General features: G+C 35.6%; 1 protein-coding gene across 1 annotated transcript; it reads right to left on the bottom strand.

Moving 5' to 3' along the window:
• Positions 1-301: 301 nt before the first annotated feature.
• LOC100373580 (short transient receptor potential channel 4-like) lies at positions 302-27,397 on the bottom strand. The gene is made up of 10 exons (XM_085497332.1): positions 27,223-27,397; positions 12,256-12,383; positions 11,567-12,067; positions 9,454-9,832; positions 8,792-8,934; positions 6,877-7,529; positions 5,647-5,845; positions 4,585-4,758; positions 3,144-3,185; positions 302-3,003 (listed from the first exon to the last, which is right to left on the bottom strand). The coding sequence occupies exons 1-10, from the start codon at positions 27,395-27,397 to the stop codon at positions 2,569-2,571; spliced, it is 2,829 nt and encodes a 942-aa protein (XP_085353458.1). The 3' UTR covers positions 302-2,568.
• Positions 27,398-27,780: the final 383 nt, after the last annotated feature.

The raw sequence follows: 27,780 nt of genomic DNA, 5'->3' as shown, positions 1-27,780 counted from the left end.
TATACCGGTGAGAAAAAGTCGGTCGTCCGATGTATGAGAGTCGTACGTTCTTTATTCCAAATGAAAGTTGTATTGGTTCAGAAGGGAAGGTTATGTGTTTGCAGTTTGTACATATTGAATAGTTTGAAGATTATTCCAGTATAGGGCAGACTGGCTTCGTAAATGGCGAAGTTTATAAGGTTTTTAAGATTGTTTTATAAGGTAATTTGAATTGCTTACAATGCCGAAGTTGATCATGTAGTGGGTTACCACATGTAAGAATGGTAGGGTGTATATGCGTGTATGTGATAACAAAAAAATATTTTCAATGAAATATTATTTTATTAAATGAATTCATTTATTTCAAAATCTAAATGACTCATTCTGCAACAGCGCCGGGGAATAATTCCGAGATGAATCTTAAATTTAGCGGTGCGATGTACGTACATGTACCAGATTGTTGATTGTCACTTCAACAATTTTGAGCACTCTAATATTATTTTACTTTACCGTGATAGTGTAATGTAATATTGTAGTGTAAATGAAATTATGTTTAGTAAAAAATTGTTGCACAGCGGGCAAGACACGAAAACAAAATATGGCATAACGTTAATTCGGATAAACTACTACTTGTTTCATTTTCTACTCTAGGCGGCGCTGTTGCTAAAAAAACGCATTACCTTATATCAATACAGATCTCTTAGAAGAAAGATAGGAAACTTAGGATACATGCGCTTATCGTGAAAGAAAAAAACACAAATCATAAAACGTGTTCTAGAATATGGTTCTAGGTATCACTTGCGTCGAATGACACTTTTTTTTATTTCTTTGTCTTTATTTGCCCATCCGTATTGATGTTCATGTGACGTTATCATACGAACATATACTTTATTTGAGTGTATATTTATAATCCCAATTGAAACGTAATTTTCGTACCTTTTTAATACATTCACATTATGTGTTATGATTGGCCAATTCCCCAGTCAATTGCAGCGTATAATTATACATAATTATATAACTGTCGCAAACATACACTAACAATAAAATATGTGTACATTTGTAAACGGAGTAATATAATTATAGCAAACTGGAAAGTAACACAACTGGTATATATGTCATAATAATAATAATAATAATAATAATAATAATAATAATAATAATAATAATAATAATAATAATAATAATAATAATAATAATAATAGAACAAGAAGAACAGCATCTTGTATAGCGTTATAATTATTCTGAGGCCAGGAAAAATATATCTTCAAATTCACCAAATAAGGAAACGTAGGCCCTTGATTGGGTGGACGAATAGGCGCTGTTTATCGGGAGCCAATCGTGCTAGACCTTGTGTGTAATTACTAATTATTACTGTTATCGATATATTTGTTAACACTTTTATACTAGTATATCGCGTGCGCGCCCTCTAGCGAAACGCTTTCACTATATACAGACTTGTTTAAAGCTATGGCAAAGTAAATAAAAGTACATTGACTTTTATTTGACCAATTAAAAATATCTAAATCATTTACAAAAAAAAACATATGATTGAAGATATTTAAACTGTAGGAGATGTAAATGTGGTGCAGAAACTCGATACAGCGTACAATGTTATTAAAATCTCGCCGGTGGTCAAGTACATTAACCTACAGTAATGACCTTGAATTAAGGAGAATGCAATATGTCGATTTAGTTCTGATTATTTCAATTGTTGCGTGCCCATCCAAAAAACATTCATTAGTATCAAATATTGATAAGTTCGTTGTCAGACATTTCTTGTCTTAAAAAAACTAATGCAATAATTAGATAGCGAAAATCAACAAACATTCATTGATTTAAACTTAATAATCAACGGTTATACGTAATTTACAAAAATTAAAATATGTTGACAACAAAGAAAGAGCCTAAGTTCATTTTTTTGTGTGTAAATACAGAGCTTTTTTCAGAGCGTTTTACATTTAAGTAGCACGCTATCGCGTGCGTATACTAGTAGTTTTAAAATGTTACTATTAATTACATCAAACAATAAGAACAGATATGGACAGTAACAATAGGTTATGACGCAATGAAAAACATGACGTACAAGATGGTAATTTCAAACTAATACAAAAGTGTCGCGAAATTTTAGAAGTGTAATTATCTACAGCGTGTCACGAGTCATTGATGACGTCATTACGAGGCCAATCCACATATCCGCAACCACAGAAACTGCATACACATTCAGTAATTGAGAAAATTCGTTACTGCTGAAATTCTGCTTCGAGAGATAAATATTCTATAATAAATAAACTCTTTCGCTTTGCGTGAGCTCCTAACATAAAACATTTCTAGTCTACGTTTGCAGGTTGTATTTTTAAAAAATGAGTATGTATTTTTAATGTACAAATCATGAAACATGGTCAACTTAATATTATCAAAGCTCTTTTGAAAAGGATCACACAAAGATGATATATTTCCCTATTCCGGACTGTGTCACATAACGTTGACCTCACTAACTAAACTCAAACAATATTCGTAACAACTTGCTTTCTACGCATGATCAATATGCACACATACTAAAAATGGCGCCCGCTAGCGTACAAAGCATATCTACACAGTCTCTTCATCTGACGTGTAGTCGACCTCCCCCTCGTAAAATCCGTCGGCGAATCGTAACGATCTTTGAATCATCCCCCTCTTCGTGAAGGTACCTTGCGTGAGGGGACTCGTCGACGGCATATTATTTCGCTTAGGTTTTGGGGGTTTGGGTTTAGGCGGTGGGTCATTCATACAGTTTCTCAGCGCGTGTTCAATCTCCGTGCCAGGACTGGGTGTGGGTTCTTTTTTCTCCTCGTCTATCTGTTCTTGGATATCTTTCATCCTACTGTCCATATCGGTGAGACTTTGCAGTAAATCGTATTTGAATCCTGAAACGTCACGTTTGAGATCTGCTATCCATGGCTCCGGACCAACTTTATTATCGTCATCTTCACCCACTCGCTTCCGTTGAAAAAGGTAACGCTGCGTCAGTTGCTGTACGACCTCCTGTAAAAGTGACGCAAACAAACGTAGTTAAGAATAAATGAGTATGTATCACACAGTTTTTGATACGATTGAAAGATGGTCGATATTTACAGAGCTCAATTTGCAGATAAATACAGAAAACAAACAAACACATCACAGACCCTGTATTCTTTGTGCTTTCTTTCAATAATACTTCTCTTTTTCTGCAATGCAAACAGATTATAACAACGTCATACAAGATACGTTAACAAACTGACGAGGCAACGTTTCATATTTGTGCTGGTCTATATCAAGGCAAATATCACCGCGTTTCGCTGACTCCACGCTGCTTCTCTTTATAGCATACTCCCAAGTGAATACCGGTCCTGTAATAAAAACTGAGCGACGAATGAATGAAACTTTACAGGGTCGCTGATGCATCCTGCTGGACATGTTTCTATTTTTACAGTGTATTTATCAGATGCGCCGGAACTATTGCCTATCTGTTAACAGTCTGTTAATATATTGTCACAGCAATGTCTGACGATGGTTTACTCCCTGATTACATGAACACTAACACACAATTTCCGCGGTTTTGTGTGACATTATTCTTTTTAAAATATTATTACTTTGTTCTCCAAGTAGCACTGGTATTTTGTTGTAATAACACAGCAAATCATTCGAGCTAGGTAGCCGCTACTGAATACTGAATCTCACAAGTCAGAGTCACCTCTACTACGCTTGTGCCATACGTTTCATACTAATTCCGATTAGTTGAACTAAATCAGGCTTTAAAACAGAGGATGATAACATCAGATTCTCTGATAACCAGAGCAGGATTACGTTTTTGGGTGAAAGCCGCAAGGAAGTCCATCGACTGATGGAGTCACTTGCAAAGCCAAAACAAGTTCTTAATATTGGGATTGAACTTGAATGTAAGAACAATGTACGCAATATGAAAAAGAGCACATGTAGCAAAAGTCATGAGAGAGTACAAGTTGAATATATTGGGCAACATGGAGGTGAACAGCGGAAAAGGAAAGAAAGTTGGGTGGATGGAACATTTGGAATGAGGTCAGATGAAGTGCACAAGACAGACAGAACTGAAAGACAAGCGTTATGGCTTTAATGTGCCAGGAGGCACGAAGTGGATATGTGAGAATAACGATTATTCACATGGCAAGGATAATGTCAATATTTCATAGGGTAACAGCCCATCAAATGTGTTAAGTAGTAGTGAAGTACTGAGCTTGAACAACTCTTTTAAAATATGTTCTTAAAACTGCCAGAACACATTTACATGCACTTAGTAACTCTCAGTATATAAGCCATAAATTTCAGCAAGAAATATTACAGTGTTTTATCGAACGCGCGGATTTAATCATTTTGACAATGTCACGTGAAACTTAACTAAACAAACTATTTAGTATATTTATTTTGTGTTTCTCTCTATCTAAGCTTTCTGAACACATGGTAAATAAAGGTTTTATTAAAACATTATATCACCACTTTCTGTAACATTGAAGACTAAAGTTGAACAATATGTTAATCAATGTATTTATTGTAAATCAATATATCCAAAAACAATTCCGAAAAAAGAACAGATTGACAAAAATAACATACCTTTTTTCTTTCCATAGAATTGCCGTAAATCTTTCTTTTAAATGTTCTTATGATCTTTCGGAAGCTGTCCCAGGTTGGAAACACATTGAATGGTGGCGCTAGTGCTGTTCGTTTCTCGTAGTAACTCAACCATAATCGCGACCTGGCGTACTTCCACTGCATGTCAGCGTCTTCCTATAAAATTAACATGCACATTTCTTAATTAATTGTTCAGTTTTATCTGGGGGAATTCCCCCAGTAGACACTAGAGAACTACTATATCGGATCAGACAAAAAACTATGCACTGACGTACGCATGCTCAGTGCAAACACGTGAACAATACAGAGTCATTTCACTGACTGACAGAAGCTAACGGTTCTGATGCACCGGTGAATATCGGCACATATAAGGTTAATGGTTTCGTCGCGCTAAATTGCATAACTATTGCACATGACACCACTCCCCCAACACAATCATTGGACCCATCAACGTCAATGTACACAACAGTTGTAATACAAATTATCTATCTTGTACATTTCAATACCTAAACTACGAATATTTACCACCATTAGGGTGGCGATATTTTTTTGTCTTCCAGACAGCCCAGACATGTAACTATAGCAACGTATACGTCACCGACAACAATGTATGCTACGTAACTGATATTGATATATCTAAATAACGATAGATAATAATATTATTATAGTGTGTAGTTGTTACATTACAAACCGCGCACCTGCGATACAAAAACTAAAAGAGGTAATTTCAAAACCAGTCGATCGAGAGCCTTTACGCTTCATTTTACACATGTTTATGAATTTTCCGGGTGATATATTTACAACAGTACGCCGAAAACTAAGTTGTTACACATTATATTTTGTTCATTGCTCAAAGGTAACGTGTATGTTGACAATTAAGCATTAATATTTTCGGCACGACAACGCTCAAGGTGGAATACTAAAATATCAGTCTAAGAACCCCATATTATTGCTGATCGGAAGTAAATCCAACGTCGACCGTGACCAACACCCCATTGTGCACTTGCCAAAGTCTCCGCAAGATTATGATGTGGTGCGACTCACCTCGATCTTGGTGTAGGTGTTGCTCATCATTGCAATAAGTATATTGAGCAGCACAACAATAGCGAGCACGTGGTATGCAGCATATAGCATCTGTCCAACCATTTCCGTGAACCAATGATCCATGTGAAGAATCTTTAGGCTCGATAGATCAGACAACCCAAACAGCGTCCAAAATAGTGTTGCTAAAGCATTAGAAACACTAGCAAAGCAAATAAAGCGAATACATGCGTTTGGTAAAGGTGCCAAGTTAATCAAAATGCGTGGATTGTGTCTTTTAATTAATTAATTCATTCATTAAATCATTCATTACACTTACACCGGGATCAAACAATTGTGTCGTAAATGGAAGAGGTCATTATTGGGCGACACGTGGCAATTTTAAATAGAATCCGGAGAACCTAATATGCAGTGATATGATACGATTTCTGAAATAATCTGAAAACGAACTGAAACTGTTGATTTTTGATTTTGTAAAGCGCATAGGAGAAGATGCTACATTATTGCAGCAGCACACGCATTGGAATGTTCAACTAACTAGACAATAAAAAAGATGATACGTGTAGTTGTATTTTATTATTCAGAAAAGGAAACAAATGACATTGCCGTAGAATGTTTTCTACTTTTTCACTACTGACCATGGCAAAGCATGAGATTTCTTATATAAGGGATGATCTATGTATCATATTCTCTTCGTGTTGAAAATACCTCAACCACATGTGGGACTTGAGTACAGGTTATTGATCTTTACGTCATTAATATTAAGTCGCTAAACCATGGCGCCATACAGTTTTATAAGTACGATTTGAATTATCATCTTCTCGAAACAAAACTGGTAATCGGATAATCCTTTTGACCATTCTGTATACCCCCTCCCCAAATTCCTTCAATTAATTCATTTATTCACCCGTCATTTTTGTTTAAATAGAAATAGTTCGTTGAATGGTAATTACCGATTTAAATACTTTGGAGGTTCTAACATTTTGAATGCTTTGTAAAAAGGTATACCCGAACAAATCAAGTGTCGTCTAACTGTGTTTCTGATGTAATAGTATGCTACAACGGCATAGTGATTTAAAATGAAGTACTTAATACAGGTAACTTTCTAACCAAAACAAAACAACTATATTAAGTTTGGTCTTGTTTTGTCGGTATATATATACATATGCTGTATATAAATCTACAAGTAGCATAAATATACGAATCAAAAGGCTTCATGAAAATGTGCCTTACCTGCCATAAGGTGGGTTGCACTTACGACCAGCTGCTTCCATACCACAAGTCACAGCGTGCTCCCTTGTGTAGTGGAAGTAAAGCTGATTCAATCCAACAGAGAACGCGAACCAAACCAGGGTAAATATTGCAAGAAAACGCACAATATCATAAGTCATCCTGCCCAGGGAAATCTGCATGGGACCCACATTCAGATGCACAACAGTCATTCGTATGACGCGTAAAAAGCTGAGCACTTTGGCTACTGCGAATATACCGTCGGCCACTAAGATAGGATGCAACGAGTCGAGCCTGGCAATCGCGGAGTCTTCCGCTGGTGCGTCTGTTGCCCCAGCTGACCCCCCTCCACTGGATGGTCGCTTTGGCCGGCGCACAGCCCGTCGATCTCGTTTGTTTATATCCGGGTTTAATTCTGCTTCATTCAGTTTAGCGTATATTCTTTCCAGCGTTAATTCCATTGCACTCTGCCGCTTTAGCAGTTCCACCATTCTACTGTCTTGTTCCGACGGCACATTGTTAGCGTTATTACCGTAGTAATCACTGTAATAGAAATCGTCCACATAGTCACTCTGGCTGTCATCATAGACCAATTCCGTCTTGGTGATATTACCATTCACCGTATCCTGCATTCCAATCAGCTGCGGGTGGAATTTCTCAATACAAACATGGGAGAGAAAAAAAGGAAAAAAATCAACAACAATTAGTATTGAGAAGTAAAAAGAAAATAAGAATCGTCTGTAAATACAGCATTTATCATATCAAGAAACACTAGTACTTGCTATAAATTTTCAATATGTAAGTAAGCTATAACCAAATAGTCACCCAAATCATACGTTGGATGCGTTCCATCCAATCAAAATCAGCAGTTTGTGTAGTGTGGCAGTTTAATTTCATCCACAACTGTTCATATACCTTGATACTTTATTTGGGTACAATATTATTGTTTTATTTCGACTATATTAGCTGTATTTTTTAAGTAGCTAAATTTACATATTTGTTGGTATGTTTAGCAAATGATCGCTTCTATTTTGCAGCACTTAGTTAAGTTATTCAAGTGCATCAGCACGATTTCACCGCCATTACCAAATTACGTCATATATTTTGTTAAATGTACATTCCAATGACTCTCACCTGGCTGGAAACGTACGTTCAATCGTCGGCCTTGTAGTTTTGAATTATGATCCCGGTAGTGGTTAAGTCAATAATTTACGCTAACTTTTTAATTTTGTCAACGCATGCTGGTAAATCCACATATTCCAGCGGGAGAAGATTTTATGAATGTGGTAATAATAAATCTGATGAATATTTGATATTATTATAACCTAAATAATTTCAGTTTCTGATTTTAAACACAAACAATAAATCAACATTTGTTTTTACCGGAACATTACGGAATGAAAGAATCTGCGTACAAATGTGTGGAAAACAACGGATAATTCTGTGTGACACACACAATCTTGTCCGTATGTTCTTTCATTGTTCTCAATCACTACATAATTATCGTCTTCACTTAGTCCCGATCGACCAATGAGAACGTAGGCTTCAATTATGGCAGCGTGTGGCATTATGATTATTATAATTAAACAGTTGCTTTGATTTCTTTTCTGGTTTTCTAGTTTTTATATCTCGTCAACGGCATTCAGTCTAATGAAACATAGAATTATTGGTGAATAATTTTCTATAAGCGTTCTATTCTATCATCATACAGTTTTGTTATGTATAGTTCACGGTTCAAAGTGACGTCATCCCCAAATATTAGCATAATATATGCATGGATTGTAATTGATAAATATGCATGTTCAGTATGTTAAATTATTTACGACTGCCACGTTGATTAATTCGTGTGTTAACTGTAATCATAGACTTGCTGACAACACCACCTGTAATCATGTGAAACGTTATTGAAATACCTTACCTCCAATGTCGCAATGATTCTCAATGCAATCCATGCCCAGTATAATGATAACATCATGTAATCCAGAAGTTTCCAAGTAAAATTATACTTTATACCTCTAGTTCCTGTTTTCATAATGTCTTGGATTTCAGATGACGTGTGACCTAAGAACACAAAAAAACCGCATTCAATGAAATGTTGACATTTGCAAATCACCATGTCGCAAATGCAGCACGCAAAATGTCACTTTATCCGTGTGCATCGTATATCACTACAGCTGTGACTACTAACTAAATAGCAAAACAAACCTACTTTGATAGAAGTGAGCACACTCTTGCTTATTACGTCATCCTTGTTAAATATTTAAAGAAGGATACTAAAATGATACAATACAGTAATATCCGTACATTGCTGACATATCATGATCTTATTGAAACCAATTCTGTTTTTACGAATCTATAAACTTATCAATGAACTATTACCAATAATAAAAGGGTGTTACAAACACTAGTTACGGAAAGTTTCGATAATTTTACTAATTTTGTAATCTGGATATTATCTTTGTTTTTTCGTGGGTTTAGCAATTAACAGAAACAGTGATACACTGGAAGAGGTGGCACGAGATGCACAAACAGAATTTCTGCATCCCTGGTTATCAGTCTGTTACTATAAAAAATACTTACAGAAAACAAAGAACATAACAAGAGCCTCTGTGAATAGAACGTGTTGTCCTCTTAGCTGATCCATCTCTTCAGTTTCGGACTTGTTTAGATTGGCGTGTGGTTGCATCACTGTATGAAAGTCGACGGCTTGTATTGATAATAGAATCAGGAACGCTAGAGACGACGCAACGTTGCAGATGAAACGTACATACGGGGTTTTAAGCAACAATGCGGGTTTGCTGCCAGGCGCAAAGATATGGCAGAGGCAGAGGAAGGGGAAGGCTAGACCCAAGCCGAATGAAATCATGTAGGCTTGCATCACGTGCTGCTTACGCCACGATGGAAGACCTCGGTACCACAATTCGATTAGCTGTTGCTGGCAGTGAGGATGAGCCACAAACTGTAATAAAAAGAATGTCTTTAGCATCTAGCATCTAGTGTGCTGCTATCCATATGTCACGTTATACATTTTATGAGGACAAAGACGTATACAAGTCCTAGAACTGAAAGTCTTAAACAAAATTATGAGAACAAAGATATTTGAGAAAACGAGTCATAAACGGAAACAGTATTAATTGTTTATACATTCCTGCAAGTTTTAATAGTCAGTTCAACTATTAGACTCCCCACGAAAAAACGCCTCGAACTGCGGCCTCGACATTATATTTTTGGTGTGACTTTATATCTCAGAACAGAAGAGATTCCTCATATGAGGGCTTTGTCCTATGCGTAATTGCAATTTCTTTCAAGTCGATATTTGTTTTGAAAGTCCGTTTTTCGTAAGGTATACTAGGCAATAAAATTCCAATGTCATTACAACTCACGGAATATGCACTTTTGGCTTGATGTACCGTTTCCATACCTTTGAATGAACTTGTTACAAAGATACCTCATTTAGCGTATACATCCCAAAGGGTAATCATATTGATCGGCAAACTGCATTGTCTATACTGATCGTATGCAAGCATATATCGTGGTCATCCCGTTAGTGAAAGTAATTAAAGAAATTTACTGAACCGTGTTCATTTCAATGCACGTCAAACAATGGAATTAGTCGTGCCTTGGTCCCTCAAGCTTAAATTCAGTCAAGTATTGCAATTATGAATTTAAGGTATGAAATTAATACAACTTTATTAATGGATCCACCGCATATTGTTAAAGACGTTGGAATGGCTCATATAATTTCAACGAATTTGATTAATGCATTCATTAAACAAAATCTTAAGTGCCAACAAGCTAATTGTGTCAATAAACTTAATTTTGAATTAGCGACATCTTGAATTAGCGAAATTACAGGTTAAATGTATTTGCTACAATAATATACCAGCTAAAAAAACACATTTTACAGTAGGCATGACACATCACGCTTCTTCACTGCAAACAGCTCTTGTTATTTACACAGAAACACAAAGAATTATGAAATAAACAGAATCCTGTAATTAGCTGTATATCAAATGACGTCACCAAGCAATTGGTAATGTTATTAATTAATTATGCATGAAGAAAATTGTCGTCAACACTACGACAACCTGCAACGTGCGCGTCTGTAAACATTTGCATATGAATAGAATAAAATGCCTGATTAATCAATAATAGTTAAAGTTTAAAATAGATCACTGCTTTTGCGCGCACTCATAAGACAATTTTGGATGAATTGGTTGAGAATTTCCTGGCGATTTTCGTAAAATATGGGAACGTATGTAATAACAACAGAACACCATTTCCTCGTCCTCGTAATGGTGTGCATCCATGCTGAAGATTCATTCGCTGGTATCGTGAATATATACCGCTGCATGGCACACCGCCGCACTCGTGAAACGCCACAAACGTCAAGGTGAGGCCGTGACGTGCTGCCATATTGCGTTACGCGGAGGCGTAACAAGTGTTTTTATTCGTAGCAAATCCGTCGAGCAGAATTAATCATTTTATGCTATCTAAGGTTCCAGAAAATATATTTATGGTCACATATACGTGTTGAAAATAGCGGTTAGAAATAATACCGTTTATTAAATCAAAGTGGATAGTGGCTAACTTGTGACAATGTATAGTCTCCATACTTTATAACATATTGTACATTGCTTGTACTTGACATAGAACATAGCTTGAATGATGAGAAGACAAAGACTGCAGTTACCTTTTTCTGGTTCAATCGTAAGGCTCGCTTCACTTTATTGGGTTCGTGGAAGTCTCGACTCGTCACCCATTCCTTGGGATCGTGCGAAAGAACAATACTTTGTTCTCTAGAGTCACGTACCTGACCCAACAAGTCGGCAGCCAGTTGCTCGCACTGGTCGGCCAGTTCAATATACTGAAAATGAAACTCATAATCACGTTCACTTAGTTGTTGGAGTTTCCAACTGAGCTCAAATGCCGTATTAATTGGATCTTCACTGGTCAGCGCTATATAAGCTTCACTTGCCAGTGCCCTGTATATATTAATCCTACCGATCGAGTACTCCAGAGTAAACTCCGTAGTTTGAAAATCGTGAGTATTACTCATATCTGGATCCTGAAGATAGGCGCCATATTCCAACAACGTTTTCAGTATATCGTAATTATTATGATGCGCGGCTAACACCACGGGTGTGATATCTGGATGGAGATCACCTTTAGAGTCGCGACAGTTCAACCCATCCTGTCGAACAGCAAATGGGAAGCGATATATTATTAATACTAATAAAACTGTGCCTTTGTTCGGTGCCCTTTGTAAGACTACATGATTGTAACTTGACATTACTTAGTCAGAAACCTTTATAATATACCCCCAAAAACGTATTGTCACCGTACCTTCAGAATGGCAGTGTAAAATAAAATATTACGCACCTTTAGCTTTCCTTGTCTATTTAAATGGTCACATATCGGTTCTATGGCGGCAACAAATTGCACGTCCGTGGCTCGTAAAAGGGCATCGCCAATACGAACTCCTTTCTCTAATAGAAGCTCTACTAAATCTAAAACAAAACAAGAATAGTGATTTATATTCAACCTGGAGTTATAAATAAAGAAACGCGGAGAAACAACATGTTCCTGGTAGGGCTCCAGTCAATGCTACATCGTGTTTAGTATGAAGTATGTATAAGCTATGATATCAGTATCAGAAACTTGGTCAAGATTAAATTTCATGGACAGTACTGTCAACAGGAAGTGTGTACAGATTGAACACGTGGTCAAAAACGGCTAGGAATGCATTCAACGTTTGTCATAAATAGAACACATGGACCTTGAATTCATACACAGTTTCCTATAAGTCGAATCGTGTGTTTGCCTTAAAAGCGAAAAGATCTGAATGATCGCTGTTTTCACTCAATTGCAACATTAACTGTGTTATTGCTGCTTTCAGCCTATATTGTATTGGGCACTTACACATTGTCTTGGAAGATGTATGTTGCGTGACTGTTGCCGTGTGCCATAATGGGGGAATTACATATCATTTAACAGTGAAAAAGCCGGATTATTTGACTCACAAAACCAATTCAAAATGTCTTCTATTGCATAAATATACTCATCTATGTAAACTGTCGATGGTAATTCTATAAATGGCATTGACTGTCTCGACTGCACAGGAGTTGCAGACGCACTTATAGGTGATGCAATGGACACACATTTGAGCTTACACTATTTCTTAATGAACTATTTTTAAATCACGCGCGTAAAACATATTATGCAGGAAGGTACACATATTCAATACATCTAGTCGTGGTCAACAATATTGGTTGATTGGTGGGTTATTAGTAGTTGTCGAATTCGTTTAATGCACAGCAGTACAGTACAGTAATAAGACATTGATTACCTAAGTATGTAAATTATTTATCATGAAACTCTATCGATCTCAGTGTTTTGACTTGACAATCACGACATCCAAGTTTTTTGTGGGACTTTATTTACTATCGTAAAGCCAAAGTACTTTATTCTGTTCGGAGACCACCTCTCCAACTTTGCCGTTGAATACCAAATATTGCAGTGTTCCTTTCCAATTAAGATAGAGATGCAGGTTCGTGGGCACTTGGGAGTGAATTTTTTGTTTTGCTTTTTATTATCAAAAAAGTCTTGGCTATAGACTGTTAAAATTTTGTAGAATTGTAAATAGTGGAACATACTCAAAAAACGATTTTAAAATGTAAATAACAGGTGCAAACATTATCTCTTTTGAATGCTTAGCAAGGCTGTACATAAATAATAAACAAGAAACATGGTGAAAAAAAAGAAATGACGGTATCTCCATATCATGCACTATATTTAACTTTTAACAAAACAATAATACATTTAAATTTGAATCTGTTACAGCCATTTTAATTATGAGCATTAGCAAACTGAGTGAATTGTTATGCAAATTAGCAATTATCTCAGCTTCTTTCTAGTGCACATTCCAGAACATTAAAAAAAATAGCTCCTAGACGCTTTGACCTTTTATTTTGAAATTTTCACAAATGATTGACAATGTGTTTATCTTCAAAACGCCGTCGGAGCATTGTTTTTGGTTGAACAGTGTCACACCAATCGCACAGACAACTAGCCTGGGTGTTAATTTATGCATAAACTTGAAGTAGTGAAATTTGAGCTGCTGCCCTGCACAATTGACAACTGGTAGACAGTTTTCAAGACGGCACTTTCTTCATAGTAAACAGATGAACTCATAAACCAATTTTGACAGGAAACAGAAGCATAGTTTAGAAGCTATTCTTTTTAATCACTTTTGACCAAAAAAACACATTTTTGTGCATACTTCTAACTACAGTGTCCATTAAAAAAATACTAAAAAAATTTTAAAATTCATACAATAAGCTTTCCGAAAATATATAGTTTTGTGGACAAGGAAGGTCATTTTGGTTTCATAATTAACTAATTAAAATACCTGTCAGGTAAACTGCATTTCTACCTTAAAGTCGTACTGTCGGAACAAACTGAAAGCTTAGGTTTTCGCGACATATTTTTCTGTAGGACAATTATTATTGTCAAATATTGCATCGGATGTGAACTAAGTACAACTCGGGTGGTATGGTATAGCAGTTCTTCTATGATTTCAAAAGAAAGTGATACAATGACTCCACATTAAATATATCGAATATCTTACGATTACCGTAACTTGCATGTACACTGCGCATAGTACTTAACATTATTTAAGAAATTCTTGTTTAAAAATATATTTTCATCTCTGTTTTTCTTAGCACTGACTCAACATATTTAAACAACTTCTTTTTTAATCTTTATATGTGTCCCAACTGTTCACAAACATTTATTATTGTACTATGGGACATAAATTATTTTTATGTTAAATGTTATTAATATGTGAATATTATTGCAAAGCAGGCACATTCTGATAAATATATCGCCAGCTGTGCTGATTTATTACCACCATTATATTGTGTGATAAAAAAATACAGCGAAAGTCGTTAATTTTCTAAATGCGTCATAAAGGAAAAACCAAATTTAGGTTAAACAACCTACAGTGGACTGAATATTTTACATCTTTCATTTCTGATACAATATTTTGGGGGTTAATGTGAAAGCTTGTGAACTGGGTTACGTTTACTTTGATTTATTACGTGGATGGTGTTATTGTTTCAGCTTGTAGTCCCATGTTATTTACTGTTTATATAAATAGCAGTAAGCGATTGAAAAGAGGGTCTGAACGATATTCATAAAAGACTAACCATTGTCAAAATACAACTCGTATCTACAGGTGTAATAATGGGGTGTTGCAGAAAAAATAAAAAGTATAAAAAAACTTATATTTAGAAATTATTGGTATTTTATTTTATTTCTAATTGAGCTTATAATTGATGTCACATAAAAAATAAAAATATAATGCAACTAAACAAACAATATGTTGATCACAACTCTCTACAACGGCGCCACGCGTTGCTTTTGAACGGCGATACGTGCACTGGATCCAGAACTACAATAACAAGAACGCGAAATGTGCATTGCGCACGTAAAATAGACGAGTATTTTGTTTGTTTCGGATGAAATGAAATTAGATTAGTATTCTAGATGTTACAGATAAAATTAATTTAGATCAGTATTTTTTTTGCTTTAGTGTATATAATGAACGAATCTGAGTATCGTTTGGTAGTAATATACCCACATACTACGAGTAGTCATGGTAAGACTGAAAAGCGTGGTTATGTGCAGGTCTTCAAATGTGTTTCTTGTCCTAACGAAATAAAAGAAAGAGAAAAATGACCCGCAATAATACACTCACCAATATTAGGAAATAAAGGAAGAGCGATAGCGACAAAGAGTTACTTTTATTACTACTTGGCTATGTGAAACCAAAAACTTTCATTTTAATTTGCTGAACTGAAAACTAACCGCATTACGTCACTTTATGCTAATTGCCCTAATCGTCCACGTGTGCACCTGATAGAAAAAAACAGTCGTGGAACAACTAAACCGCTGAACCGTATTAAATAAGTTATTATCATATCAATAAACTTATTCCGGCAACAAGTCGACCGTGTACAATTATACACCATTAAACACTTTATTTATAATTTGCGCAAGTAAAACGTTCCTTTCTCGATTTCTTTAATCGTATTACTTTTCACTCAGCTTGTCAACGGGTGCAAGTCCACGACGGTACTGTAAGGCTGGGTTAATAATCAGTCGTGTGGCAGTTAAGAGTACCTACTACCAGCATATGTTCATTCAGAACTATTCCCAAGGTTAAACAAGCCGTTAATTATTACTACGTGTATGACAATCACAAGTAACCTGTTAACCTAATTTATAATATTTTTATAATCCATAACTTTACACTATTCAGTAAGTGGGTAGGTTTTAGCTGTGTGATGTTATATGTGCAAGTATCATATAGATATTTATATGTGATTGTGAAACCAGTGAGTTGCAGGATAACGTCATAGATCAAACGCCAATGTTAATAGACTGTTCTCATTAAAAATACAAACAAAATGTGATGATATTACTAGTATTCCCAGTTGTTACATCAGCGTCTTCGAATTAACTTGAAGAGATCGGGATTACTATAATATTGTGACTACCCGTACTCGCCCCAACTGTTTGTGTATTCACTGCTGTCCGCCCCATCACTGTGAGTACAACGAACAAGGAAATGAAATGGAGCTCTGAATCGACGGCGTCCGTTATGCCTAGTGGCGCATTAAATCGCGATATTGAAAAACTCACCTAACTGTAAGTAGTGAGCACATTAATTTCATAAATGAGAACTGGGATAGCCCAGACAATAATTTAATTGTAATTTTGAGATTTCGTTCAGGAATTTTATTAACTGCTTTGAAATATGGTTATTGCTATGGTATATGTATAATTGCCTTTTTTAAAGGGCACGCCCTGTGCGTTTTTATACTTTCCTTCCCCAGGGCAAAGTGCAGTATTACCACTCGCGTTTTAGCTTTTCAGCGGGAAATCAAGATTTATTACCAACATCGATACGAATATGTGCCCGCGCTTAATATATCCGCAAAATAGTTTTATTCTGAAATAGAATTCAACGTCGGTGATGCCTCTTCACCATTCGATGCTAGAATACTTGTATTTCGTGTCTGCTAGAATTTTATTTGTTCAGTTCACGCGAGTTTATTTTATTTGGCTTCGATTTTACGGCATTGCGTAGGACCTAAAAAAAGATATTGTAATGATCTTCTACGCAAATTAGCAAAATAGCAGTATGGTGACAATGTTTTGAGTATAACTAATGTGTTTTCATGTAATAGTGTTGTTGTTTTCGTTGTTTGTTGTTGTTGTTGTTGTTCTTTTATTGTTTTTTAATGAGCATGTCATATTCTCCCAAAGTTGTTTATACAGTTTTGTTAAATTAAAACGGCATTGTAAATGCTCAAATTGACTGAATTTAAATTATAATTGTTGTAAACAATGGTGGTTATAATTAGCTACGTGTCTAAAACGCGCGTTGCTATGCCGTTGCTATGCCGTTGCTGTACCGGTGTACGTTTATTTCACTGTAAATGTTGTTCAGCTCAATTTCGATTTATTATGTAACCCTGCATATCATAACCACATAATAGCATTTACTTTATATTAAATGCGCAAGTGTACGTCTTTCTGTCCTTTTCACGCACCGTGCAGTTCATACGAGCTCAAAATGGCGGTCACGGTCTCAGTTACCACTCTCATGGTCGTATTATATTCTATTATTATACATCTGTCACCGTAACGCCATAAGTCACAGCGTGCCGTAATTTTGCGGTATTTTACAGGGTATTTTTATCCTACTATATTAAGATTCCAAAAGCGTCCTCTAATATCAAAAACAAACATGGCTGCCAGTAGGGTTTGACCGGACTCCACACAAAGCACTGTAAAACACGTCTTTTCGCGAGCATGTCTTTTTCGCGAATTTAGCGAGAGAACTGATTCGCTAATTCAAGATGTCGCTAATGACTTTATTATCAATTCAAAATGGCCGCCAAACAAAGAAATCAACAATGACAAGAGAGATTTGCTAAATCAACATTTCGCTATTACGTCATTTTACCACAATTCGCTAAAATTGCATGCCGCTTTTTCAACATGTTTTACAATAGTTAACTGATTCTGTTATAAACTTTCGGCATTCCCATGATGTATCATTGAAAGGAAAAAAATGTATAATAATAAGGTTATTACGACGATACCAAAAAGTATGCACTCAGACAGTACGCCGTCGCATCGACCTCCTCCTCGATACTCCCGCTGTACTGTCTCCGTGCAGACTTTTCGGTATCATCGTAATAACCTCATATAATATATCATCAAAGCAAGTTTTGACTATACTCGGTTTTGCGACGCGTGGCAACGAGGAGAATGCCGATGAGAACGTTGTACAGGGACGCACCTTATTGTTGTTAACTAAAAACCTTATGTCGTTTTACCAGTGTTGAGGTTCGTGTAAAAGGCACCATCATAACCACTACCTTTTTATGAGTACCGAAGCGTAAATACACTATTTTGACATGTGCTTTCACATTAACGAGTATTTTCGGAAACAATTGTCGAATGCAGTGGTGGGAGAGCGATGAATTTTGAAAATCATAGGGCGGAGTCCTGGCATCCGTATACCGTCGCCTATTTGACGATAACCGCTACCAAAATATCATAGGTCATTCGAGGTTACGTGATAGAGTCAGTCAGCAAATTTTATCTCGAATCATACATATTTAATTTTGAATAAGAAAAATAGACGTTCGATTGAAGGTTAAGGGATGTTTTGTTTGTTTATTTATTTATTTATTTGACTTTTATTCGTTCGTCCATGCGTCTCCAATTGTATCACAGTCCGATTAGCTTCAAAATGCATACATACATTGACATTATGGACTTTAATGCATGTCATTTTTAGAACGAATTTAAAATGACCGATTGGCGGCTATTTTTTTTCACAAACGCTGTTAGAGGTCAAACGATAACAAATAACGTTGTAAATTTGATTATGCGCCCTATTGCATAGTTATTGGGTGAAGATGCCACACAGTATTGCACTCTGAAACTATAATACAGTAGGCATTTTTAACATGCCTCGAGTGGCAAAACCGATAGAATTGGTATACATCTCGAGTGTAATGACCCCACTGTAATGATATATACAAGATATTATGTTTTGTAGGTATATATATTTGTTTCAATATTATATAGGTAGGTTGTAGATTTCCTCATTTTTACAGTTACGATCACTGCTGTTTGTGTGTAAACCACCCCTCTAAACCTAATACCGCGTGTTTGGAAGGCAGGGCATATTGCATAGTTATGAGTAAACACGCATAGGTATAGTGAGTGTTCATTTATATCGGGAATTATCATTCCTCAGAGATTATAAAAAAATGAATCAGTGCTCATTATGATTACTTTTAGCGGTAGGTGAAGGTACTATATAGCGTTTCCTATGAATTAATTCTATAGGCTAGAAAGATATTCATCACTAGGTAAATGTATTATTTGTCACACAACTTCAAAGAGAATCAATCCTTTTGATCACTTGGTTGCTGAACTGCTGAACTGAACGAATTTTGCACTACTAGATCCTTACAATTCGTATTTTACCAGACATCATAGAAAGGACGCCTGTCGTTTCCATTAAAACATTGAATGCCTAACCACTTAACCAATTCGAGATATGTCTATGGGGACAAAAGCAATCGCCAACATTTTGCCATTGAAATCATTTCATACGTGTGATGTTAATGAACATTTGGTCAGAAAGAATATATACATGTATATACATATTGTCAATATATCAATTATTCCCGCTGTGCGCCAGACAGATGTGATTTTAGAGCATATGGCCTGGGCAGAGAAGATACATTGACAGTGGCATCATATGCCTGACAAGAAAAAAAACAAAAAAACAATCTTTTCTGCGTTAACACTTATTCGTCATCTACTACGAGCATACGAAGCAACCATGAAAACCATAGTGGATTGGAAGCCAAGGACATCTCACGGTATCAGCAACCCCAACCAGCCATGCAGTGAAAGGAAGAACATGTTCGTGGCTTGATAAACCATCTCGTATCATGACAGATATCTTTGATGTTGACTGTCATTAAGTGTATTACCACATCATTTCCGCATTTCCGCATTAAATACTAGTCAAAAACAGTACAATTGCACAAGTACGATGGAAGCATGCCTAAGCCAAGCTCGAGAAAACAGTGGGGAGCAGCACTGACTTGTCGGAGAATCATACTACAATTAAGACTGCCAGTGTTTATACGAGATTTCATGACCGTTCACAGTACATTCAAATACCTTGCAAGAGCCCGAAATACAGGCCTGTTCTCATGGCATGCACAAGAATCTTTCAATGCAAGCAGTTGATGTATTCTGATAATTATAAACATCAATATGGTTGAGAAACATAGATAAGTTATTTCAGGACACGCCCAGTTTCCAAATGAAAAACTACACACCAGAATGTGCACCACCACATCTAATAGCAGACTGAAATCTGTATTTAGATGACAGGCTTTATAACCAAGAAAGCCAGCAATTCATGTATTTGCCATGTAAAAAAGAAACTGATACAGATATTATATTGCATGCACAGAAAGCATAACAAGAAGCGTGATTGTTAGTTCTTCTGATGCAGATGTTCTAGTGTATTTCTTCTCAAAGCTACATCATATTCAGTCTCCTTGGTTCAATAATAGTGGTACATCTTTTAACAAGCGTGCGGAAACCAATATAATCAATGGTAGATTGTATATTTATATATTTATGTTGAACAAATAGTGTAGTTACGTATTAACATGTCTATTTTCCAATTATACACTAGATAACCTTTTCCTAACAAAATCAAATCCTAATGATAATATCAATAGGTAGATTAAAAATACATTTTCTCGGAACAGCGCAGCAAGGTAAATTACAAACTACGTAGGAGATCAGTATCAGATATGTTGCATATTCGTGTACACTGAGGTCATTAAGTCTTTAACTCGGATGCCCCGCTATAAGGATTTCATATAAAATAAAATCGATTAATCAAATAAATGTTCTAAAATCAAATTTCAGTGGGACTGTTAACCGCGTTGATTTAATGTTGAATTATCAAACTGAGGGTAGCCTTGCAGGTTTCTATATTTGATTGAATAACAATAGCATTTATCTTATCGGGCTGACACACAGGTAGTCACGTGACTTGTACCCATTTCGGTCAAACTGTGTGTAAAAGAAGTGGTTTCTTAACATGTATTATTAAATTATGTAAGTTGGATTGGACTATATAAAGCGATGCCATGTAGAGATGTTTTATTACTCAAAATCTGGTTTCAAATGGCGTAATAATCTGCGTCAAGTTTAAGTTTATGTGTTATTGTTGGGTTCAAATTACAGTTAAAGTCATCATTGACTAATTCAATAATTCAATAATTCAATAACGCTAATAATATAAATAGAACATCGACACGGCGATAAAGACTTTCCGTTCTTAACATTGTGAGATTCATTTTTTCGGGGGGGGGGGGGTAAAAACCTCAAAACAGCTGATCAGCTGATGTCTGAAATAAGATAAATGAAATTACAAACTATGTGGTGTGTTTCACAACTCATGTATGATCAATAACTTTAAATTAGTATATATTATTTTACTTGGTAAATTGGTAAAAATATGGCGTTTTTCTGCATAACAACGACATAATTTCAAAATGGAAAATTGATTTTAGTGTACGTCATATAAGCTGCATATCGTTATAACAATATATTTGTGTACACATTTTTATAATCGCGATTCTACTTTATTTCTTAGTGTATTCAGTGTCAATAACATTGTTTTGAAAGTTAAAGTCATTTGGCCACCAGCTTAATTTTCGCGAAAATGATGATTTTATTTTAGTGAATAATGGCCATTTTGGCAGTATTATAAGTGCTTTTATCATGGGTTTCTATGGCAGAGATATCATGCCATATCTCAAATTGTAGCCTGGTGACATAGTAGGCTGTACAAATTATATATTGTCAATGATGGGGTACTTTTTGTTGCCCTCAATTATTTTAAAATTCTGGGTTTTAAAAAAGTTAAAAATGCAATTTTTTTTTAACACTGTGTTCTATGGAATTGCTCTAAAAAAACAAAATAATAGAACAAGTTTCTCACAATACGTCACTGTAACACACACAAAAGAATGCTATTTCATGGTGCCATTGGCCAATGGCCTCATGATTTTACATAATAAACAAAAAAATATTGTCATGCGATTTATGACCAATTTTCTCAAACATTATGAGTGGGCTTCTACCTTAAGGTAGAGATGCATGTTTGTACGCACTTGGGAGTGAATTTTTTTTTTTTTTTGCTTTTTATTATTCAAACAGTCTTGGCTATAGACTGTTAAAATTTTGTAGAATTGTGAATAGTGGAACATACTCAAACAACGATTTTAAAATATAGATAACAGGTGCAAACATTATCTCTTTTGAATGCTTAGCAAGATTTAGCAAGGCTGTACATAAATAATAAAAAATAAACATGGTGAAAAAAGACGGGATCTCCATATTATGCACTATATTTAACTTTTAACAAAACGATAATACATTTAAATTTGGAACTGTTACATCCATTTTAATTATGAGTATTAGCAAACTTCTTACTGGGTGAATTGTTATGCAAATTAGCAATTATCTCAGCTTCTTTTTGGTGCACATCCCAGAACTTTAAAAAAATAGCTCCTAGACGCTTTGACCTTTTGTTTTGAAATCTTCACAAATGATTGACAATGTGTTTATCTTCAAAACGCCGTCGGGGCATTGTTTTGGGTTGAACAGTGTCACAGCAATCGTACAGAAAACTAGCCTGGGTGTTAATTGATGCATAAACTTGAAGTAGTGAAATTTGGGCTGCTGCCCTGCAAAATTGACAACTGATAGACAGTATTAAAGACGGCGCTTTCTTCATAGTAAACAAATGTACCCACAAACCAATTTTGACAGGAAACAGAAGCATGGTTTAGGAGCTAATTTTTTTTTAAATCACTTTTGACCAAAAAAGCACATTTTTGTGCATATTTCAAACTACAGTGTCCATAAAAAAATACTAAATTTTTTTTTTAATTCATACAATAAGCTTTCCGAAAATATTTAGTTTTGTGGACAAGGGGACCTCCCTCTTGGTTTCCTAATTAACTACATTGTAATTAAAATACCTGTCAGGTAAATTGCATCTCTACCTTAAGCAAATTATTACGCACGTCACAAGCCAATGTTGACCCCCATATTTATACATGGTGACTATCTGTTTTTAATTTAAATATCTTTCGAAGAATGTAGATGTTAATCAAATACTAGGCAGACGTATAGTTCACAAGATATAATAATTTTCTTTGCCTTACACAGAGATAACTACATCAATAATTAAACGTAAAATTAAAATTGTAACGAGGACCTTCCCTTTCTAATAAAACATTCCTCAATTGCCACGATGTGATGGTTCTACAATTTAGCCATTTACTTTCCTCAATTACATGTGAACTTCGTCACATATTTCTGATAGAAATACACAGTGAAAGGACAGAAATGCTTTAATGCGTGTGAAAACAGGAGAACCGTCCTCCAGGTAATCAAAATGCGATATTTTTAAATAATTTCTTCTAAAAAAATATTAAGATTCATTTTTCTTTATTTTTGTTTTAGTTCTACCAATTTAAAGGGTGTACATATTTCAAGTGTTAACAACATAATTTGGCATACTTATCACGACACTATGAATTTTACGTGAACTTCAAATGGACATAAGCATTCATGATGCTCCTATGCAACACTATGTCTCGTATACTCTAATGGGAAAAAAATCTTACGCATACATATGTATAATGTATATATACCCAAACCGGTCATAGAAACATATTGCGGGAAAGAGTCATACTTATTTTCCCAAGTGGTGGAAGGGGAAGGGGGTACGACGCCCATTAAGGGGTCACTCCTAATATAATATAGATCCTAAAATAAAAATATTTTCATGGGGTATATGCAAAATATAGTTAGCGTGCAGGCAGTCAAGCATACGGGTAACTGAATATCAACTAATATATACAAATGACCCTCACATTTACTGTGGCTGTAAGAAGGAATGGGACACCAGTATTGCAGTATGAGACACTGTTTTGTTAATAATATAGCTATATGGCTCTCAATGTTTCCATTGATTCCTGTAGCAGCACTTTGTGTAATGCAGATGTTTTTCTAACAACACAGGGTTCCATATTGCAATTATGTCGTACCATTCTTTTTTTGTTGTCATATTAATGATCGCAACTACTGTTCATAGTGTTTTTACATGAGAACTATATTAAAATTCGTAAATGTGAAAAACAAATAACCCACAGCTACTAAATCCTTAGTAACGAAAGCAATTAATTTTAAAAATGTGAATGTATTGATTGAGTTTGTGGGGGTCTCCGTTATAAATATGGTTGCCCCAGGCTCACATGGCATCTACATGTAAAAGCGTGACGTGGAATTACGTAAATGTGTGGCATTTATACGAATCACATATACATTTGTTCGTAGTTAAGCGCAGGTGAATGGGTTGACTTGGGTCATGATACCCAAAGACGTGACAACGTCGACTGTACCATCAGAACTATGCATGCATGCATGACTACGTGCATGTCATCGCGACAGCATCCGTCACGGTTGTTATATATTGCAGTACATTATAAAGTAGAATTGTATTTTGAAGGCCACTAGAGTGTATTTTACAATGAAATATTGCACATATTTTTTTTAATTTGTTATTAATAAACGTTTTAATTTTTTTAATTGTGTTATTTTTATAGAAACGAGCAAACTTAGAGCGCTGGGTGGAATGCGGCAAAAATGGAGGTTCTGGTGAAAGAGTGGTATCTATTTATATAATATCCTTGACAATTTATATTTAACACAAAGTAATTAATATTCATTTATCGTGACATCAACATTGCCATTAACGTTGCCACATACGTACTACTTCTAAATTTTAAACACAAATGATACTGAAATAATCCAAAACAATCGGGAATATACAGTGAATCAACTCAACAAGTTGTCCAACTAAATACAGAGATAAAATGCTGTTAACAAGCCCTCGCATTGTTTGTAAAATTAAATTGATGGAAAATACAAACACGTATTCCCTAGTTCAAGAACAGTATAAAGTGGTTACGTAGCTCAAACGTCGACATGTCATGTATTGTCGTCATTTCATCAAGGTTACTTTGTAAAACATGCGTCGAAGATGTGCATTTGATTATTAAATAAATAGCTATTATATTCCATCGAAAAGAGAGACTTATTCAATATACCAAGTCAGAGAGCCGTTTTACACAAAACTGTCAACACACAATACCATAATTAGAAATGCTGTCATTAATGTTTCACTTAAATAATAGGTGATACTAGTTCAATTTGTGTTGGCTAGGCGTAATTGAGGTTCACTGTACCACTGTATGACAACAGTTACAGTGGATGGTCGCGCCACTTATCTAGATTAATAATAAGCTGGTGAGAAATGCAATAATGTCCGCACTGACGCAGAAATTGCTCAATTACTAATTTAACAGATCCTATAGCAGAATTCATACTGTTCAAATACGATCTCGGTTTAAATGCCACTTAGCTACGAACGTTAGACGGACAGCTTTGAGTACATTGTTGGAAATTGTGCGAAGCTATGGGAGGTGTAGACGTTGAACCACCTCCTGCATTATTTATTGTTGCATCCATAATGTTTTGCAGCGTAATTTATTTTATTTTTATTTGCACATGCGTGTAACATGGCAAACATTGCGTCAATGTGCACACAGGCTTATGCTAGCAAAGCATGTCTACCGTCATTGTACGAAAAGAAAGAAGCGTTAAAATGCGTATTTGTTAAATCTAACGCTACGGTCATCGGCAATGTATCGGCGACAACAAATGATGTTTGTTGATGTTAGATTGTGAATAGCACATACTCGGCCATGGAGGCTTAGATTATTGATGTAAGAAAATAGTAGCCGTAATTCATCTTTATCAGAAACAGTGAACTCTACATAATCATCTGTGAGTGTGTCCCTAGCAACCCTACCTCTGAGAACGTATTCTTGTACTCGTATACTATTACGTCATACAATGCGGGTGTATGTCACGCACTTATTCATATATATATATATATATATATATATATATATTGGTGCCCATCATTTGGCACGTTCTTAATCAATACTTGGTTATGAAACAAAATAAGAACCAACGTAATTATATTTAATTTGCTATATAATGAAAAGCAATTTCTCGCTTTGGGTGATTTAATTTATAATGGAAATGGCTCTCCTTCGCTGAAATATTTCTCTAATAATCCGACCAGTGTGTTATTAAATCAACTGTTTAATGTCACGCCTAAATATGCTAGTAAATATGCTATCCGACTAGTAGCTAATACACGCCTGGTTACAATATTTTATTACTGTTGCCATGAAATTTAAATTGCGTCATCGCAACAAGAGGTTCTGCTGTGTTCTGAAAGCTGAATTGTATTGAGTTCTGATCTCCGTAATTGCTGCGATACTCCTGGACTACACTATTTAACAGTCATCTTAAAATGTTCTCATTAGAATTTGCAGCTTAATTTAAAATTAATGACACGAAATATTACACTAAAATTATTCAACACATACGTGAAGACACAATTCCAAACCTCCTTGCATATATCAGCAATAATTCGGGAAGCATATGTGATTATACCAGAAGGAATTATTTTATTGTGATAATATTAAACGTTCACAGTTGGAAATATATATATTTGAGTACAAAATGTCTAGTGGGCTCATGTTACGCGTTCGATTATGCAAATTTCGAATTCGTTGCTGACAACTTTTGGATTTTCTACGCCAGTTCGGAAAAATGTGTGAAAATATTATGCTACTTGGTACTTGTTACCTTGAGGTTAAACAAATAATTTGAAAATACGGAGCCGCGACTATAACTTTGTAAATATATTAGTCAAATAATGGCGAGCACATGTTGCACCAGTATCGACCACCCGTTTCTCACAGCGACACGGAATGGCATTTTAATGAGAGTACTTTGTCCCACGAAATTGTCCAATAAAATATTACGCTGGAGGACAGAGTTCCGAAATACATTATCAATAATGGCGACACCTGTTGATTGGAGTGAAATAGAAATTACTGGTCCCAAGAGACTTAATATTTAACGTTTTATTGTTTTTCGCGAAAGATGTAAACGAGGACATTTCACTCATCTGCGTAATATGACGGTTTGTCAAAAACGTATTTGCACTGAGGCGAATGCAGTCATTTGAAACAGGAATATAAAACAAAGGTTTGTTTTTCTTACCTATGTTGCCATTTTCAATAGCTATAACGAGCGCAGTACGCCCTTCGCCGTCAACGCAGTCCTTATTGATATTGGCCGGGCTATCCAAAGCAACAAGGGCTGCTTTTCTGTCGCCTCTGTCCACAGCCGTCAAATAGAGCACTTCAGCCGGACTTTTAGCTCTTTTAATCACCATGTTATCTTGCAGGTGAACGAAGTACACTAGTGCTCCGACGTTCGGTCCGCGCCCAGCAAATAACGATGTTGCCTCCATGCAGCACTGAGTGGCGCGGTAAAAATAACTCGGTATCTATGATAAGACGACAGACACGGGTGTCGGTTATAGATCGCTGGTAAAGGAAAAATAATGTGGTGGGCAGTTCACAGTTAACTTAGCAACGGTGAGTTGTTTTGCGCATGCCCAGTTGATAGGTTAATTGACACTCTCCGTTCCTCTTCAAAGAGCACTTCTCTTGTTCCATGAACCATTTCCAATTGAATTTCAAAGCGAGGCGGAACGAAAAAACGGCAACTCGTTTTGCATAGTTCTGTTAATGAGGTTTTGTACTGAAGACGAGA

The sequence above is a fragment of the Saccoglossus kowalevskii genome, chromosome 3 (genome assembly GCF_978046115.1).
Source record: "Saccoglossus kowalevskii chromosome 3, keSacKowa6.1, whole genome shotgun sequence".
Lineage (NCBI taxonomy): Eukaryota > Metazoa > Hemichordata > Enteropneusta > Harrimaniidae > Saccoglossus > Saccoglossus kowalevskii.
This window is presented reverse-complemented; position numbering and strand designations above follow the sequence as displayed.